This window comes from Zootoca vivipara, chromosome 15, assembly GCF_965207765.1.
Source record: "Zootoca vivipara chromosome 15, rZooViv2.hap1.1, whole genome shotgun sequence".
Taxonomy (NCBI): Eukaryota; Metazoa; Chordata; class Lepidosauria; order Squamata; family Lacertidae; genus Zootoca; species Zootoca vivipara.
In genome coordinates, this window is record NC_142598.1 from 3,985,255 (window position 1) to 4,002,868 (window position 17,614).

General features: G+C 43.8%; 1 protein-coding gene across 3 annotated transcripts in view; it reads left to right on the forward strand.

Annotated features, from left to right (window-relative positions):
- ATP2B3 (ATPase plasma membrane Ca2+ transporting 3) overlaps positions 1-17,614 on the forward strand; it is a 134,032-nt gene that overhangs the window by 80,052 nt on the left and 36,366 nt on the right. For all 3 annotated transcript variants that reach the window (XM_035097072.3, XM_035097074.3, XM_088658692.1), the window contains exons 8-14: positions 763-804; positions 3,453-3,617; positions 6,524-6,738; positions 8,612-8,854; positions 12,489-12,730; positions 14,039-14,273; positions 17,352-17,531. In XM_035097072.3, the coding sequence (XP_034952963.1) occupies positions 763-804; positions 3,453-3,617; positions 6,524-6,738; positions 8,612-8,854; positions 12,489-12,730; positions 14,039-14,273; positions 17,352-17,531 (1,322 nt within the window). The remainder of the gene's footprint in view (positions 1-762; positions 805-3,452; positions 3,618-6,523; positions 6,739-8,611; positions 8,855-12,488; positions 12,731-14,038; positions 14,274-17,351; positions 17,532-17,614) is intronic.

A 17,614-nucleotide genomic window follows, 5' to 3' on the forward strand; every position in this document is an offset into this window, starting at 1 on the left:
AATGAGTAGCAAAAGTTCACATATGCACATTCCCGTTCTCTCGCAAAATAAGTCACATTTTACCAGTTTTCAAAAGGTCCTCTCCTCATAGGGCAGTATTAATGGGCTTCCCTAAGAAAGGTCCTCTGTACTAGGAAAATGCTGTTTTTCAATGCATTTCACTTTAAACACCAATAAACATATGCATATCTGTTGCTGTATTAATGCACACTTCATTACCGGTATATCCATGTATTCTGCATGCACATCCAGGGCTTGCTATGGGTTGAGACCGAGTCAGTTGCTACCCCCTTTTTTCAGAGGGATATGAAGCTATTCCACTTCTTTTCAATGGATGCAGTTCAAGTCCAACCTTCCTTTTCTCTCTCACCTTGAGCCCTGTGCACTGATAGTAACATGCCTCATGGTTAGCCTTAACCAGCTTCCACCCTCTGCACTTCTACAACCAATAAGATATCCTTCTTTATCACACCCAGCCTGGGCTATGTGCATGGTTTTGTAGTGGGTGGAGCAGGAAATCTGCTAACTGACTCAGAAATGGAACCCGCCAGATTAAGTCAATTTTCTTTCTCAATAGATGCTCTGCCTGCCCTTATGTCCTTGTAAAGTCACCTAGCCAGCTTCTTCCACGGGGCAAAGTGGGATGGGGTGGCATGTCCTGTTTGTCAACGCCCATTCTGTCTCCATACTGTGTGTTCTGTGCTGGTGCCGTGTTGTCTGTTCTCAAGCGTCCTGTGTTTGCGTTCCCTTCTTCTGTTGTAGGAAAGCAGCAGGATGGGGCAGTGGAGAATAATCAGAACAAAGGTAAAAATCCCGGGACACTCCCCCAACACATTTTGAATGCCTCCCCTGTAGCTCTACATTTAGGCTTTAACAGACTGGTTCTAGATTTCCTAGCTGTATATATAATTTGCATTCAGAAAACTGACATGTTTAAACAAAGCAAAGCAAAACCTTGTGTGACCAGAGGCAAAAGCATGCAGAGCTCCTGTTAGGGTTGTTATCTCTTGAAATATAAGAGAGGTAGAACTGGGTACTAAGCTTGCTAACTTGGGGAGTAAAGCCCAGAGCCAGCCTGCAATGGAGACAGGAGCAGAGCCCAGTGAGGTTTGGGTGAGTTGTGGCAAGAGCCCACACATTCTGAACAGGTCTAGGGGTTGAGACTTTCTCATTTCAAGGCAAATGAGAAACCTCATTGATTTGTTACAGGCACCACAACTGCACAAAACAACTTCAATTTAGTACATTACAAGGATGGTATATTCAAATGAAGTGCTGTTAAAAGGTACTGGCACATGTAATACATTATTTTCTTACGATTTCACAATGGGTTCCTTATTTTGGAGGTCTTCATATGGTAACCCTTGGTAGCACCCAGCACAAAATCTTTGTATTCATCTAAGCTGTACAGCTCAAAACACACACATGTGAATGTGGATTGAGGGGTAGAGTGATCTTGCCCCTTGTTTTTCTGGCAACTAGCCTAAAAATCATAAAAGGTAGCCAAGCTGTATTTGTCCTGGTCAGCTGGCAATCAGGTACAATTTTTCCAACCTTTGCAATTATGAAAGCAAGAGGGTTGATATCCTCCTCCTGCCTCCGGTCACACTAAGAGAGTCCTTGGCTGCCACGTGCTGCTCAGACTAAGCAGAGCCAACACAAGCAGGCAGGAAAGTTCCTGTAGTTGTTGCAAAAGAATAAAAAGATTCCCTGTTTACAGACAGGGGTGTACCAAAGTGCAGAGATTGCATATATTTGTCAGTTATTGAGCTGGAATTTAAATTCAGAGATTTTAGAACTCCAGTACAGTATTGGACCTGACACCCCTATGGTTCATAGGAAATAAGCAACAGCTAGTGGGAGAGTGTTATCAAGATACATGTTGGAATGTCAGACAGTGTTGGGTATTTAGAATCACAAGGGATAGGAGTGGTGCGTGTGTGTGTGTGTGTGTGTGTGTGTGTGTGTGTGTGCGTGCGTGCACACTTGTGTTTATCTTGGTTCAATATCCATGTGTGTAAGTATTAGAAAGTGCTGTCCATCTGAGCACAAGCTTTTTTGAACCTACCATGTAAAGAATTGTTCACCTGAATTGTGCACTAGAAGAACTTTCCTCTAAAGAACTCTAGGAGTTGTAGCTTTGTGTGAAGGTGCTGAGATTTTTGTCCAAAAGATCTCCTTCAGGGAACCACAATTCCCAGAGTTCACTGGGAGAGGCTATGACATTATGACAATTAAACCACATTTAGTTCCACTGTCTCTACATGGGAGATATTTCTGTGGTAAGATTGCATGAGAGTGGCTGTATATATTTTTGCACAGCCGAGGTTTTATTGTGGGTTGAGAGAAAATGTGAAAGAGGCAACAAGAGACAGTGCGAGTGCCTGTGTGTGCTGCCTTCTGCAGACAGATCTGAAACTGGTCCTCTAAGAAACCAGCTCTTCACTCGACTTTACCCTAGGAGGAGGCAAATTCCTATTTTCCCCCATGGAAGCATCTGGGAACAGGGGAATGGAACATCAGGCCAGGGGCCAAAGCTAGTATTCCACTCCTGTCTGTCTGGCCCTCAGCAGGACTCTCCCCAGGCCACACTCCTCGCTACTGCACCCCCTCCTCAAGTGCATTTGGCTGCTTGAATGTGTCCATGAACTCTTGCTTGCCTCTTGCTTGGGTGGGTGGGTTATGAGAGAGAGGCAGGGACTCCTGGGTGGTTGTTGCTGTTCTTTTTTGCATGGCCGGAAAGTGGCATATTGTACAAAGTCACATCTGTTGCCCCATGGACTTTTGTCTCCACCCCCGATCACCAGCAGTATGCGGCCCCCAGAAGGGGAAGGCTTCCCCACCCCTGATGGCACCAGATGTGCTGCAGGGAATGGAGCCCCACTAGAGCAGCCCGGGGCTGGGGCTGCCACTTTTTCTGGGACCAAGACTCTTGTTGTCATCAGCATGTGACACAGAAATTCAACTGGTGATTTTTTTGGGGGGGGGGAGAGATATGTGGAAAACCTCATCTGTCATAGAATTTAGAGTTGGAAAGGGCCTTGGAAGTCATTAGAGGACCCTAAGGGAAGGGCTGTAGCTCAGTGCTAGAGCATGCAAGAAGGTCCCAGGTTTAATCCCCACTGGCATCTCCAGGTAGGGCTGAGAGAGACTCCTGCCTGAAATCCTTGAGCTGGATGGACCAAGGCTAGAAGGCAGCTTCCTGTATCATCTTCTCCAACCCTCTGATCAATGCATGAATCTTGCAATGGGAGCACCGCTGCTTCAATACCTTATTTCTAGTGCCTCAGGATGCTGTTTAACAGCACAAAAGCAGGACGGCTTGTTTGTTTTTGTTTCGTTTTGTGTCAATCCTAGCTGTAGGATTAATATGACATTAGGGTGGGACAAATATTCTTCCCTTATGGGTGAACCAGTGTTTTGCTCCCCCCCCCCTCTCTCTCTCTCTGCAGCCAAAAAGCAGGATGGGGCAGTTGCCATGGAGATGCAACCCCTGAAAAGTGCAGAGGGTGGCGAGATGGAAGAGCGAGAAAAGAAGAAAGCCAGTGTGCCCAAAAAAGAGAAATCTGTTCTGCAAGGGAAGCTCACCAAACTGGCGGTGCAGATCGGGAAAGCAGGTATGTTGGGATGCTGTGTCACAGAACCAAGTGGAGCTACCCCTGTTGAGAAATAGCAGGAGGGTGGCCTTTCTTAGGGGGTGGGAAACAAGATGCAGCTAGGACTTTGTGCTCTGCATGACAAAAAGAAATGAATTCCTCTTCCCCCCCCCCCCAAAAAAGAAGAAGAACAAAAGTAAGTACTGCATGAATTTATTTCCTTTTATTTTGAATGATTTATTTCTCACTTTTTACACTTTTGATCATTCATTCAGGTTTTAGCAATGTTTGGGAGGGGCAATGAAATGAAATGTCCTGGTTTTTAGAGCGCCAACCAGAAGCAATGAAAATCATATTCAGCTTCCCCTCCGTCTTTTGAGGTTTCAGCAGGCATTGGCTACTTTGAGGCATATCTTCATAACCATAACAAGGACTAGAAACAGAGATTCTCAGGAAGCTGAATTTGACACACAGTATTTTTCCATATGGACTGGGGGTGGTGATGCCAAAGCATCATTGACCTGCCCCATTTTTGAGAACTCTTTTAATTAAGAATGTTGTCTGCCGAGAAATGGGTCTCTCCTTAAGCCTTGCGTGGTCTGGTCCAGTGGTGGACCTACATTTTGGGGGGCCTGAAGCTTGAACTATTAGGGGGGGCTTTACAACCAGCAACAAGGTCCAGGTAACCACTGTTATCTTCTTCAATGGGGTTGTTCCATGGCAGATCTCCGCAAATCTTCTGTGAGTGCGTTTTTTGGTATCCACTTAAGTACTGAAGGCAGCCCTGTTCAGGGAGGCTTTTAATGTTTAATAGATTACTGTGTTTTATTTTTCTGTTGGAAGCCGCCCAGAGTGGCTGGGGAAACCCAGCCAGATGGGCGGGGTATAAATTTATTATTATTATTATTATTATTATTATTATTATTATTATTTTCATGAACTCATTGTTATTCATCTCAGCGGCCTTGACCTGTGTTAAAAAGGAGGGAAGAATTACATGAACCACAGCAGACCAGCCAACTTAACACAATCCACCTTTACAACATCTGTGCTACGGACTCAAACTTGGGGGTTTTGAAATACTGTATATACAGCAAAAAAATTAATAAATTTGAGTTGTACTAGACCCATTTTTTTAAGCAATGTGCACTAAAGTAGCTTCTGGAGTCCCTCAGGGATTAGCTGACCCTGACGCTTAAGCTTCATTAGTTTCATAGTAGATCTGCCTGGTCTGGTCACTGGGAGGAGACAATGGGCACTTGGCTGCCTCAATTATCTAGAATAGAAATCACACCTAACCCGCTAAGGTGAAGGTAGGAAATCAGGTGTTTTTTTCTGATCTGAGGATGGCCAAAAGAACTTTGTGTACAAAGAGAACTGAATAGTGTTTAGTTTGAATTTGGGTAGCAGATAAGTGGTTAAAAACTCAGTTGTTGCAGCGAGGCAGCACTCATCACCTGTTTGCTTCCTCTGGCACCTCCATAAATCAATTTGCATACTGTATTTGTAAATAACAAGTCTCCAGTGCTCAGTTCTCCAAAAATATCTGTGAACTGTGAAGGCTGCCCCCAGTTTCTCACTGCTCAACTTAGATATGAAACAATATAAAAGAGGCTACCCGTTGATCCTCTTTCTCTTCCACCCCATCACCTTCCAAGTTTCTGAACATTTTAGTTCCTTTGCCTTTCTAGCTAGCCTGCTTCTATCAACCCTTGTCTTAGCAGAAAATACCTGACATGTCTTTGGGGACTGAATGAGTAATGTGCAAAGGGGCCTTGCAAGGAGACTTAGGATGTGGACACACTTCCTATCTGTAGTGCAAAAACATAGTTTTTTTAATATGGATTTGGAATCATTCATGCTAATCCTCAACATAAATTCTAGATCCTGCTGTCCGCAAGGGTAGGTGGGATTCCTTGATAATGTGCTTGAAATCCCTCAGTTAGGTTATCCACACCTTTTCCTTCCTGCACTTGCCCCAGGTGAATGAAGAATTGGTAGTTGTGACCTTGTTATGCCCACAACATTACAGTGGTACCTCTGGTAAAGAACTTAATTCATTCCGGAGGTCCGTTCTTAACCTGAAACTGTTCTTAACCTGAAGCACCACTTTAGCTAATGGGGCCTCCCGCTGCTGCCGCCGCCGCGCCACCGGAGCACGATTTCTGTTCTCATCCTGAAGCAAAGTTCTTAACCCGAGGTACTATTTCTGGGTTAGCGGAGTTTGTAACCTGAAGCGTTTGTAACCCGAGGTACCACTGTGTTAGGCAGGTGTGGATACACCCTCATTACTGGGACTGGCTCCACCCAGTTTCAAATGGACATGGATGGGGGGGTGTAATGCAAAATCAATTTGCATTGAGCCTTTATTTTTGGAATTGTGAAAAGCTATTTTCAGGGGCATAAAATGTACAATATGTCCTGAATGTGTGTAGACTAGATAGAAAAAAAACAAGATCTCAGTGAGCATTGAATAAAATGTTGTGTTTACACAGCATTAGTTTCAATTCCTCATGTTCTGGCTTTAGAGCCAGAATATTATTAAAGTGTGGGTGGATGCGTGATCACAGGTACAGTGTTGCCTTGCTTAACGAATGCCCTGCTTAACGAAATTTCCGCTTAATGAAAGGTTTTTTCTAGCGGAGGTTGCCTCGCTAGACGAATTCGTTTTACGAAAAATTCGTCTAGCGAATCGCGGTTTCCCATAGGAATGCATTGAAATTCAATTAATGTGTTCCTATGGGCAAAAAAAAAAAAATCCAAAAAAAAATCAATGCATTCCTATGGGATTCGCTAGAATTTTTCGTTATAAGAAAAGCCCCGTGGAACGAATTAAATTCGTCTAGCGAGGCACCACTGTACTCAGACTTAGGTCTAATTGTCATACCTGACTGTCCGTTTCCCTTTCTTTCTCTTACTCCTGCCAGGGCTGGTGATGTCGGCCATCACTGTCATCATCCTGGTTCTGTATTTTGTTATTGAGACATTTGTAATCGATGGGAAGACATGGATGGCTGAGTGCACCCCTGTCTATGTGCAGTACTTTGTCAAGTTCTTCATTATTGGTGTCACTGTCCTGGTCGTGGCTGTCCCTGAAGGCCTCCCATTGGCCGTCACTATTTCCTTAGCCTATTCTGTGAAGGTAAGAATCAAAATTTCCGTGTCTGGCATACATTACAGGGTTGGTACCCTTCCTGTGTGAGACAACATGAGTCAGCAGTGTGATGCAGCAGCTAAAAAAGCCAATGCAAATCTGGGCTGCATCAATAGGAGTATAACATCTAGATCAAGGGAAGTAATAGTACCACTGTTTTCTGCTCTGGTCAGACCTCACCTGGAGTACTGTGTCCAGTTCTGGGCACCACAGTTCAAGAAGGATACTGACAAGCTGGAACGTGTCCAGAAGAGGGCAACCAAAATGGTCAAAGGCCTGGAAACAATGCCTTATGAGGAACAGCTTAGGGAGCTGGGTATGTTTAGTCTGGAGAAGAGAAGGTTAAGGGGTGATATGATAGCCATGTTCAAATATATAAAAGGATGTCATATAGAGGAGGGAGAAAGGTTGTTTTCTGCTGCTCCAGAGAAGCGGACATGAAGCAATGGATTCAAACTACAAGAAAGAAGATTCCACCTAAACATTAGGAAGAACTTCCTGACAGTAAGAGCTGTTCGGCAGTGGAATTTGCTACGAAGGAGTGTGGTGGAGTCTCCTTTGGAGGTCTTTAAGCAGAGGCATATGTCAGGAATGCTTTGATGGTGTTTCCTGCTCGGCAGGGGGTTGGACTGGATGGCCCTTGTGGTCTCTTCCAACTCTACGATTCTATGATTCTATGAGGTTATCTCTGAAATACCAGGTTGGCAAAAGTAGTGCCCTCTGATAGTCGTCTCTTATAAATTAAGGTATAGCATTGATTTGATAGACTTCAATGAGAGTTAGACGCATGGTCCTTCTATGTTTTGTCTCTGCTCTGGCCTCAGTACAATATCTGTTAGATTCAGTCAAGACGAGCGCCAGGCCTGGGGCCTAGCTTACAGCAGGTACCAAGGCCTGACCTTGATAAGGCCGTAGATATGCTAGACAGGAGGCATAGCCATGAACAGGCTACAGGTCAGGAAAATAGGAGTGTCCATTTCCCCAGGTCAGGAAGGCTGCAGCTTAGATGGGTCTTGTTGCTTCGGCAATGGAGCAGCTCAGACTGGAAGCTTGTAAAGGAATCATAGAATCATAGAGTTGGAAGAGACCACAAGGGCCATCCAGTCCAACCCCCTGCCAAGCAGGAAACGCCATCAAAGCATTCCTGACAGATGGCTGTCAAGCCTCTGCTTAAAGACCTCCAAAGAAGGAGACGAGTCCACCACACTCCTTGGCAAGTCTCCACTCCACCCTGGCTTTCCTCCAGGCCCTGGTCCAACCAGTTGTCTCCCTGCACTTCCCCTTCCCCTGGTTAGCCTCATGTGCAGCTACCCAAGCATTTCAGCAGCATCTCTGAAGTTCCTGCCCAGCTCTCTGTCTCCATTGCTCCTTGACCTTAGGGTGGGAAATAAGGGGCAGAGGGGCAACTGGTGTAGGTAGGTATCTCCAGACCTGGGGCAAATATGTCCAAATGTGGTAGTATGAAGATCGTTGGAGGGTCCTGCTCCCCTTGGTCCTCATCAGGTTCAAGGTCTCTGTCGGCTGACCCAGAAGCAGGAGATGTAGTCATGGAGAGGCTGGAGATCAAATAATGCATTAGATACATGCCGTAAAGGTTCAGGGCTAGTATGATGTTAGGCAAAGCAAGAGAGAGTCTGCATTGCTGCCTGAAGGGAAGCATTTTTCAGATTACCTGACATGCTTAGAAGGAATGGCTGGTGCTTCTGCATATTTTGGGATGTCAGCTGTGGGGTCTTCTGTGGGGTCAGCTGACAGCCTAGATGTTGCTGTGGGAGGTCTTGGTTCAACACACACACCCTCAGCACCTTATAGGAAGACACTAGGGTGCAGCTAAACTCCTGATCTCATTCTTTGACTGCAGAAAATGATGAAGGACAATAACCTGGTTCGACACCTGGATGCCTGTGAGACCATGGGCAATGCCACCGCCATCTGCTCTGACAAGACAGGCACCTTGACCACCAATCGCATGACCGTTGTGCAGTCCTACATGGGTGACACTCACTACAAGGAGACCCCTGACCCCAGCAACCTTACACCCAAGAATCTGGACCTGCTAGTGCACGCCATCGCCATCAACAGTGCCTACACCACCAAGATACTAGTGAGTGGGGGCCGGGGATGCCCCATTGCCCCATTGCAGCCTTAGGCTACACTTGCCAATGCTGCAATACTACCTTTGGGTGCCATTTGAATGTTAGGGCAGCTCAGAGGGATGGAACTCATAAATGTTGTGGAGGACTCTGGCATATTCTCTTGGTCCACTGTAAATGTTACTTTGCCCCCATCATTTATTTATTTTTTAAAAATACATTTTATTCCAGTTTTCCAAATTCAACAAATTAACAAAACCAATCTTTTATACAAAATCTTATATTCACATCTTTTACCTTGCTCCGCCGAGCTATGACTTCCCCCCCTCCCTTCATGCGGGTTTCTTGTTAATTCCCTTTTTTTTGCAGTTCCTTTTTGACATATTGGTCAATTCGTAAGGTTTATTTTAATCCTGCGAGAGTATTTAACGATCTACAGTTTTTCTCCATATAGTCCACATATTTACTCCAGTCCTTTTGAAACCTTGTCTCCCCCTGGTCACGAATCTTGCATGTCAATCTAGCAAGTTCAGCATAGTCCATCATTTTTGTCTGCCACTCCACAATTGTAGGTAATTCCTGTAATTTCCATTTTTGGGCTAACAAAGTCCTAGCCGCGGTTGTTGCATACATAAACAGTGTTTGATCTTCTTTTCTAATCTCTCCTCCCATTATTCCTAACAAAAATGCTTCTGGTTTTTTTGGAAAAGTATATCTAAACATCTTTTTCAATTCGTTATATAAACTTTCCCAAAATCTTTTAACTTTTTCGCATGTCCACCACATATGATAAAATTCACCATCTTTCTCTTTACATTTCCAGCAACTTTTGTCACTCATTCTATACATTTTAGCTAATTTAACTGGAGTTAAATACCATCTGTACATCATCTTATATACATTTTCTTTCAAGGCAGTACATGCTGTAAATCTTAAAGTTTGATTCCATAATTTCAACCACGCATCATATTCAATATTATGCCCCAAATCTTTTGCCCATTTAATCATCACTTCTTTTGTCAACTCATCTTTTGTATACCACTCCAACAACAAATCATACATCTTTGCCAAAAGCTTTGTTTTGCCTTCTAGCACTTCTATTTGAAATTTGGATCTTTTATCCTCAAAACCTATTTTTCTATCTTCTTTAAGCACATCATTTATTTGATGGTACTCTATCCATCCTGTTAACACTCCTTTAATATCATCAAAAGGTTTTAAACTCCATCCTTTTTCAGTTTTCGTCAAGATTTCCTCATACGTGGCCCGCCTCTTCTCCATATTTACTTTCTTAACTGTTAATACCTCTGCTGGTGAGACCCACCAGGGTGTTTTAGTCTCTAACAGCCTTTTATTTCTTTCCCACACCTCGTATAGAGATCTTCTTATCACATGATTCGTAAACCCGGTATGTGATTTCTTTTTGTCATAACATAAATACGCATGCCATCCAAATCTATTGTTAAAACCTTCCAAATCTAACAAGTCCGTATTCTCTAGAGTTATCCATTCTTTTATCCAACAGATACAAGACGCTTCATAATAAAGTCTCAAGTCTGGCAGGGCGAATCCACCTCTTTCTTTCTTATCTACCAAAATTTTATGTTTTATTCTAGGTTTTTTCCCCTGCCAGACAAATCTTGATAAAATCTTTTGCCACTCTTGGAATTGCCTCGTACCTTTAACCACAGGTATAGTTTGAAATAGGAATAACATCTTAGGTAATACATTCATCTTTATTGTTGCGATTCTTCCTGAGAATGACATTTTCATATTAGTCCATCTTTCCAGGTCTTTCTTTATTTCCTTCCATACTTGTTCGTAGTTGTCACTATAAAGATTAATATTCTTTGCTGTCATCCATATTCCCAGATATTTTACCTTTTTAGCCACGTCGAGTCCATGTTTTAACTGTAATTCCTGTTTTTCTTCTTTCATCATATTCATTGCCATAACCTTGGTTTTTTGTCTATTTAATTTGAATCCTGCCAGTTGGCCAAATTTCTCCATTACTTCTATAGCTTCTGCAACACTTTCCTTTGGATTTTCCAATGTTAAAACTAAATCGTCTGCGAAGGCTTTCACTTTAAATTGCTTTGCACCTACCTTAATACCTCTAATTGTAGATAAGTCTCTTAATCTGATCAATAATATTTCCAGGACCATGATGAACAATAACGGTGATAAAGGGCAGCCCTGTCTAGTTCCTTTTGTGATTTCAAAATATTCTGTTAGGGTGTTATTAATTATCAATCTTGCCTTTTGCTCTGAATAAATCGCCTCGATCCCATTCACAAATGTATTCTTCCCAACCATTGATTCCAAATTCCTCTTCATAAATTGCCAAGATATATTGTCAAAAGCTTTCTCAGCATCTACAAACATCAAAACAGCTGGTTTATCTATCTTGGTCTCCAGATATTCTATTACATCTATTATGTGTCTTACATTATCCTTTAACTGTCTACCAGGAAGAAAACCAGCCTGATCCTTATGTATTATTTGATTTAAAACTTCTTTCAATCTCTTGGACATTATATCTGCTGCCCCCATCATTTATAAAGCAAGGGAGAGACATCAGTTTTAAGAGCTGGTACGGCATATGAGTGAGAGAGAGAATCTGAACCCTCCTGATTCCTTGGGTTTACCTCTTTGCAATCTGCTTCCCAAACACCTTTTCCCCCAGAAGGCTCCAGTACAGGATATAAACCCAGTTAGAATAAAAAGTGTCTAGTAGACTGGCATAGGATTTTTCTTTTTTATGTTAAAACAGGATGAGCAATAATGCTCTTTTATCTTTCTGATGTGTTTTTTACTTTTGTATTACACATGCTTTCATAATTGTAAGTAACGCTGATATATTTTATGTAGTAAAGGTAAAGGGACCCCTGACCATTAGGTCCAGTCGTGACCGACTCTGGGGTTGCGCACTCATCTCGCATTATTGGCTGAGGGAGCCGGCGTATAGCTTCCAGGTCATGTGGCCAGCATGACAAAGCCGCTTCTGGCGAACCAGAGCAGCACATGGAAACGCCATTTACCTTCCCACTGTAGCGGTTCCTATTTATCTACTTGCATTTTGACGTGCTTTCGAACTGCTAGGTTGGCAGGAGCTGGGACCAAGCAACGGGAGCTCACCCCGTCACAGGGATTCGAACCGCCGACCTTCTGATCAGCAAGCCCTAGGCTCAGTGGTTTAACCCACAGCGCCACCAGTAGGCAATGAATAAATGCAATGATAACCATAAACGTAAATAAAATAGTAAGGAAGAGGGCCTGCAGGAAGGTAGACAGAGGATTTGGGGAGGATTCAAGTCTCCTCACCTGCATTCTGCATACTTACGTTGGTTTCATAGCTGTATTTCTGTTGTTGTGCTCCCCAAGTAACCCTGGGAATTGTAGTTTGAGGACGCTAAGAACTTTTGATCAGAAAGTTGTAACCCACTACAGTTCCCAAAAAACCATGCAGAGAGGAAGCCACAGTATAAATGTGAAGCGTAGATATGCCTCCAGATTCAAGGCCTGTTGCAGGGCTGAGGTTGGGGGATCCCAAAAAATTTAGTTCAGCCCATAGGCAGGGGAAACGGATGAGGTTTGGAGAACTGAAGAATGAGGCTCTCCTTTCTTATTCTCTGCTTCCTTCAGCCTCCAGAGAAAGAAGGGGGCCTGCCACGCCAGGTCGGCAATAAGACGGAGTGTTCACTGCTGGGCTTTGTGCTTGGCCTGCGGCGTGACTACCAGCCTGTGCGTGAACAGATCCCTGAGGAGAAGCTCTACAAGGTTTACACCTTTAATTCTGTCCGCAAATCCATGAGCACCGTCATTTGCATGCCTGATGGCGGCTACCGCCTCTTCAGCAAAGGCGCTTCTGAAATCGTCCTTAAAAAGTGAGTCTGCGCTCCCTTGTATGAGGTTAAATGATGCCCACACAAGTTGTTGTTGTTACTGCCCCGGAATTAGTTGAGTGCTCATTCCAGCTCTGAAATTTGCACCAGCATAACAACAACACTTGAGAATACAGGATAATGTATGTACAGTATCATGCAGTCATTTGGCAGCATCTCTACCCTGCTCTTCAACTCCAAAAATGCTTTCAGAGTCGCTCACAATTTAAAACCAATGAAAAGAGCAAATTTCACTAAAACAAGAAAGCCGCAGAGAAGTATACAACACTAATGGCGGTGATGTTAGGGGACACAAAAAACTCAGTAAGATAAAACAGTGTCAAATTACGGTATATTTTAAGAACTACAGTGGTGCCTCGCTTAACGAACGCCCTGTAAGACGAAATTTTCACTTAAAGAAAGGATTTTTCTAGCGGACGTTGCCTCGCTAGACGAATTCATTTTACGAAAAATTCATCTAGCGAATCGCGGTTTCCCATAGGAATGCATTGAAATTCAATTAATGCGTTCCTATGGGCAAAAAAAAAAAATCAAAAAAATTCAATGCATTCCTATGGGATTCGCTAGACGAAGTTTTCGTTATAAGAATAGACCCGTGGAATGAATTAAATTCGTCTAGCGAGGCACCACTGTAAGGCAAATAAAAAGGTCTTCACATGGGGAAAAGAAATTTCAGGGCACTTTTGGACTACTGGATGTCAGTACAATACTGTACTGAGAAGGTTGCCTTACTTCAGAAGGCAGTGAGACCATTGAGAATGTCCAGAAGTCAGAGCCTGGTCTCTGCAGCCACAGCAGATGCTATTATTCTCCAGCAGTTTGACCACCCCTGGAGGTGCACTCCATTGTCTATCGAGACAGATGGACGCCAGCAACAACAATCGCACTGGAAGTGTTCCCCATCTTAGATTTGTGCAGCTGGTTATTCCTGCCTAAGTGTAAAACCTTACCTTTGACCCTATATTGCAATTCATATTGTTAGTTTCAGCCCAGTTCTCCAGTTTGTTAAGGTTCTTTTGAATTCCGATGCCGTCTTCTGTGGCATTAGCTATCCCGCCCCCAGTTGAAGGTCATCTGCAAATCTGAGGAGTATCACCTCAATTCCTCTATCCAAGTTGTGTATTAAGATGTTGAACAACAACAGGCCTAGGATAGAACCCTGCGGCACCCCTTCAGGCGCAAGTAATAAGGAGCCTGGTGGACCAAGCCGCTGCATATCATGTGTGGCAAAGCTGCATTTTCAAGAGAAAAGAATCCTCTGTCAACTGTCCCTCTTTACCCCTTTTCCAGGTGCACAAACATTCTCAACAGTAATGGGGAGTTACGCACCTTCCGGCCCCGTGACCGAGATGAAATGGTAAAGAAGGTGATAGAGCCCATGGCATGCGATGGACTGAGGACTATCTGCATAGCCTACCGCGATTTCCCAGCAGGGAAGGAGCCCGAATGGGACAGTGAGAACGATATTGTAATAGACTTGACGTGCATTGCTGTGGTGGGAATTGAGGACCCCGTGCGGCCTGAGGTAACAGCTAAACTAGGGTGCCTTTTCTGTGAACAAATCTCTGTCCATCCCTTGGGACTCACAGCCCATCCTGAGTGTTTTCTGGGTGAGGAGAATTGATTCCAGTTCTAAGATCTCAGACAGACAGGACCCCTGGGTTCTGTCCTGCCTGCTAATAACAATGACAAAAATATGGATTACAACCACCTGCATGATACAGTAGATAGTATGTTGGACTTGAACCCGGGGAGAACTTTGCTAACGCTCCACGAATGCTGCAATTCTGCTGAATTGCCCAACAACAACAACAAAAACAACCCAGAATGTGTTGCAAAATTCAGCGTCCTAAGAATTTCTGCTTTTTTATTTTTAGGCAAAAGGGGGGGTCATGTTTCTAGCTCTCATGGCAGCAAAGGCATGACTGGCAATGCCTACTGAAATTTTAGAAGCCAGAGAATAAGCTAACTGATTTCCAGTAGTTGGAGAAGGAATTCCCATTATTAGCAAAATTAGCAGAATAACTTGCAAATTTAAGAAAATTTGTGCCCATTTCCTTCATTTGAGTAATGTATAGAAGTCAGCTTTACATGGCACAGAATTTGGATTAATTTGCTACAGAATATGGATTCCTTGTGCAAAGAAACTGCTCTGGTCTAAATGTAAAGGCCCTGCTCATCGAATGATTGGTTTCAGGAGAAAGTAATATAGTCCACTGTACTGTACTGGCAAAGGCTTTGTTGGTACAATAGGATTTATGGATAGGGGAACATGATTTGAGACTGTGGTCATGCAGACCAGGCTGGCCCAAGACATTTTGGTACCTGAAATGAACCATAAAATGGCGTCCTCCCTGCCAGAGAATGATCTACATCAGGAACAAGGGGGAATAAATATCAACATTGGGAACAAGGGTGGGAGGAGACCAGCACCACCTCCGATTCGCCAAGACTTTGCAGTAGATCCTGCTACCTGAGGTGGTCACCTCACCTTGCCTCATGGGTCAGACCACTGAAGCTCCACTCAGGTCTTCATTTGAGCCAGAGGTTTTGTTTTGATTACAACCCCAAATCTATTTTCAATGCTAGTCCTGGAATATATGAATGAACGGCATGTTGCTAAACATGTGAAGAATGCTTGCCATTAAGAAAAGAAGAGTGTTTGCCATTAGTCAGTGTAACTACAACCAGCCCCTACAAACCTGTGATTAGGACAGTGGTAGTTCATGAGGGGTGACGGAGACAGTGGTATCTTCCCAGCTGCCGTGAGGTGACAGCGAGTTTGAGGGGAGCTTCAGGTTGGTGGCAGCAGCAGCCCACAGCTCCTCCAACCTCAACTTCTCCTTGCCCTGCCTCATCCCTGTCCTTTTGAGAGCAATGCCACCTTTGGGATGATGCCACTGCTGGATTTGGTGAAGTGTTTCTGAGATGAAGGGTGTGACTCCCAGACAGACTTGTGTCCTGGTGGGACATTCATTTATTTTTAATCTGAGCACTAACTTCATTTTAACAGCAGAACCTATTCTCAAACAGATATAGATAATCATGAAGACACTTTTAAAAAAAACAACCCATTATCAAGCTGGCTACTTTATTTTGAAGGAAAAAGCAGCTGTGCATAACCCTGATCCAGATTTCATGACTGATCCAAATTGAGGCCCATGCTGGTTTCTTGCCAAAAATATCAGGTTACTATTTCCCCTGAAGGTGCCGTAGCACTTTCAGAAAGTAATATCTGAGTACAGTGTAACTTTGGTTCTCAAACGCCTTGGTACTCGAACATTTCGGCTCCCAAACACTGAAAACCCGGAAGTAAGTGTTCCAGTTTTCGAATGTTTTTTGGAAGCCGAACATCCAGTGCGGCTGTCGGCTATTGTTTCCAGGGCGCTTACCCAGTCAGAAGCTACGCCTTGGTTTTCACACGTTACAGAAGTCGAATGGACTTCTGGAATGGATTTCGTTTGAGAACCAAGATACCACTGTAATATCCCTGGGGTGCCCAGGGATCAAAGCCTAATGTTATACCTGTTGGACATTAAAACTTGTGTAGATTTTGTATCTGTCCTCATCCACCTTTAAACAAATGTTCCCCATGAAGATACTATGGGTAGAAAAAAGTCACAAAGGGCTAATCTACATGTCTGTTTGTCCCATGCCTAGAAAGAACAGGTCCAACATGTTTTCCATTTGAGTCTTGCTTTGTTCTTTTCCCAGGAAAAACCTGCTCTTTAGCTCTAAATCAGAACAAACAGAAATCCACAGACAACCTGAATTGCTGTTTGCTCTGATTGAGCTCTAAAGAGCAGTATTCCCCAGGTGAAAGCAGTGTGATAAGAGGAAGTGTGGACAAGCCCTTAGCTTTGCAAATAAAGCAAATATTTTACTCATGGAGTTTCGAGAAGTCAAAGAGAACAAGTCTCCATTCCCCAGCAGTAAAACAAAGATTAGAAAAGGTTCCAAACTACTTTAAAAGAAAAGTACTTGGTTTCCTTAAAGAAAGACTCATGCAATCTTTAGGTTAGCACAGATGCAGGCTGCAAAATCTCCTTTTAGATAGATTCAGGGCTTATCCACACTTAACATTTCCCCCTGCTCTTTCCAGGTACAGGTCCACATTTAAAAGCTGTGCATTGTGCATTTCTGTGCATTTCTGTTGTTGCCCTGGAGTTTTCCCTGCAAAACCCCACTCTTTAGCGCTCTATTGGAGCAAATGTAAATTCAGATTTTCCACGGATTGACATTTGCACCAATTGAGGTTTAAAGACTGGGTTTTTGCGGGGAAAGTTCTAGAGGGGGAAAAGGTGCTCAGACATGGAGCTTTAAAGCATAGACCATGCCCAGAAAGAGCAGAGGAAAGGTCAATGTGCCTTCAGTTCACTTGAGAGCCATGACCGCATGGCTTCTTGTTTGTTCCAGGAAGCACTAAGAGAAAAGACAGGGGTGGGGGGAAGCAAAGACTGATCCACTCTGGTAACTTGAGCTCAGGGCTCAGGTTAACTCTTTCATGCATGAGAGGGAGCAGTTTCATTATGGGGGCAAGTGATCGCTCAGCAAACATGTTGAATTGCAGAAAATCAACGTGAGCCCTGTGCCTCCTTTGCAGGTGCCAGATGCCATTCGCAAATGCCAACGTGCCGGCATCACAGTTCGCATGGTGACAGGAGACAACATAAACACAGCCCGGGCCATTGCCGCCAAGTGTGGCATCATCCAGCCGGGAGAGGACTTCTTGTGCCTAGAAGGAAAGGAGTTCAACCGGCGGATCCGCAATGAAAAGGGAGAGGTGACTGAATAAATTATTTGGAATGGTGGTGCTCCAAAAATTCCAGGGTGGAGGGGACCATTCTGGTTTGTGGCTTTTCTTCT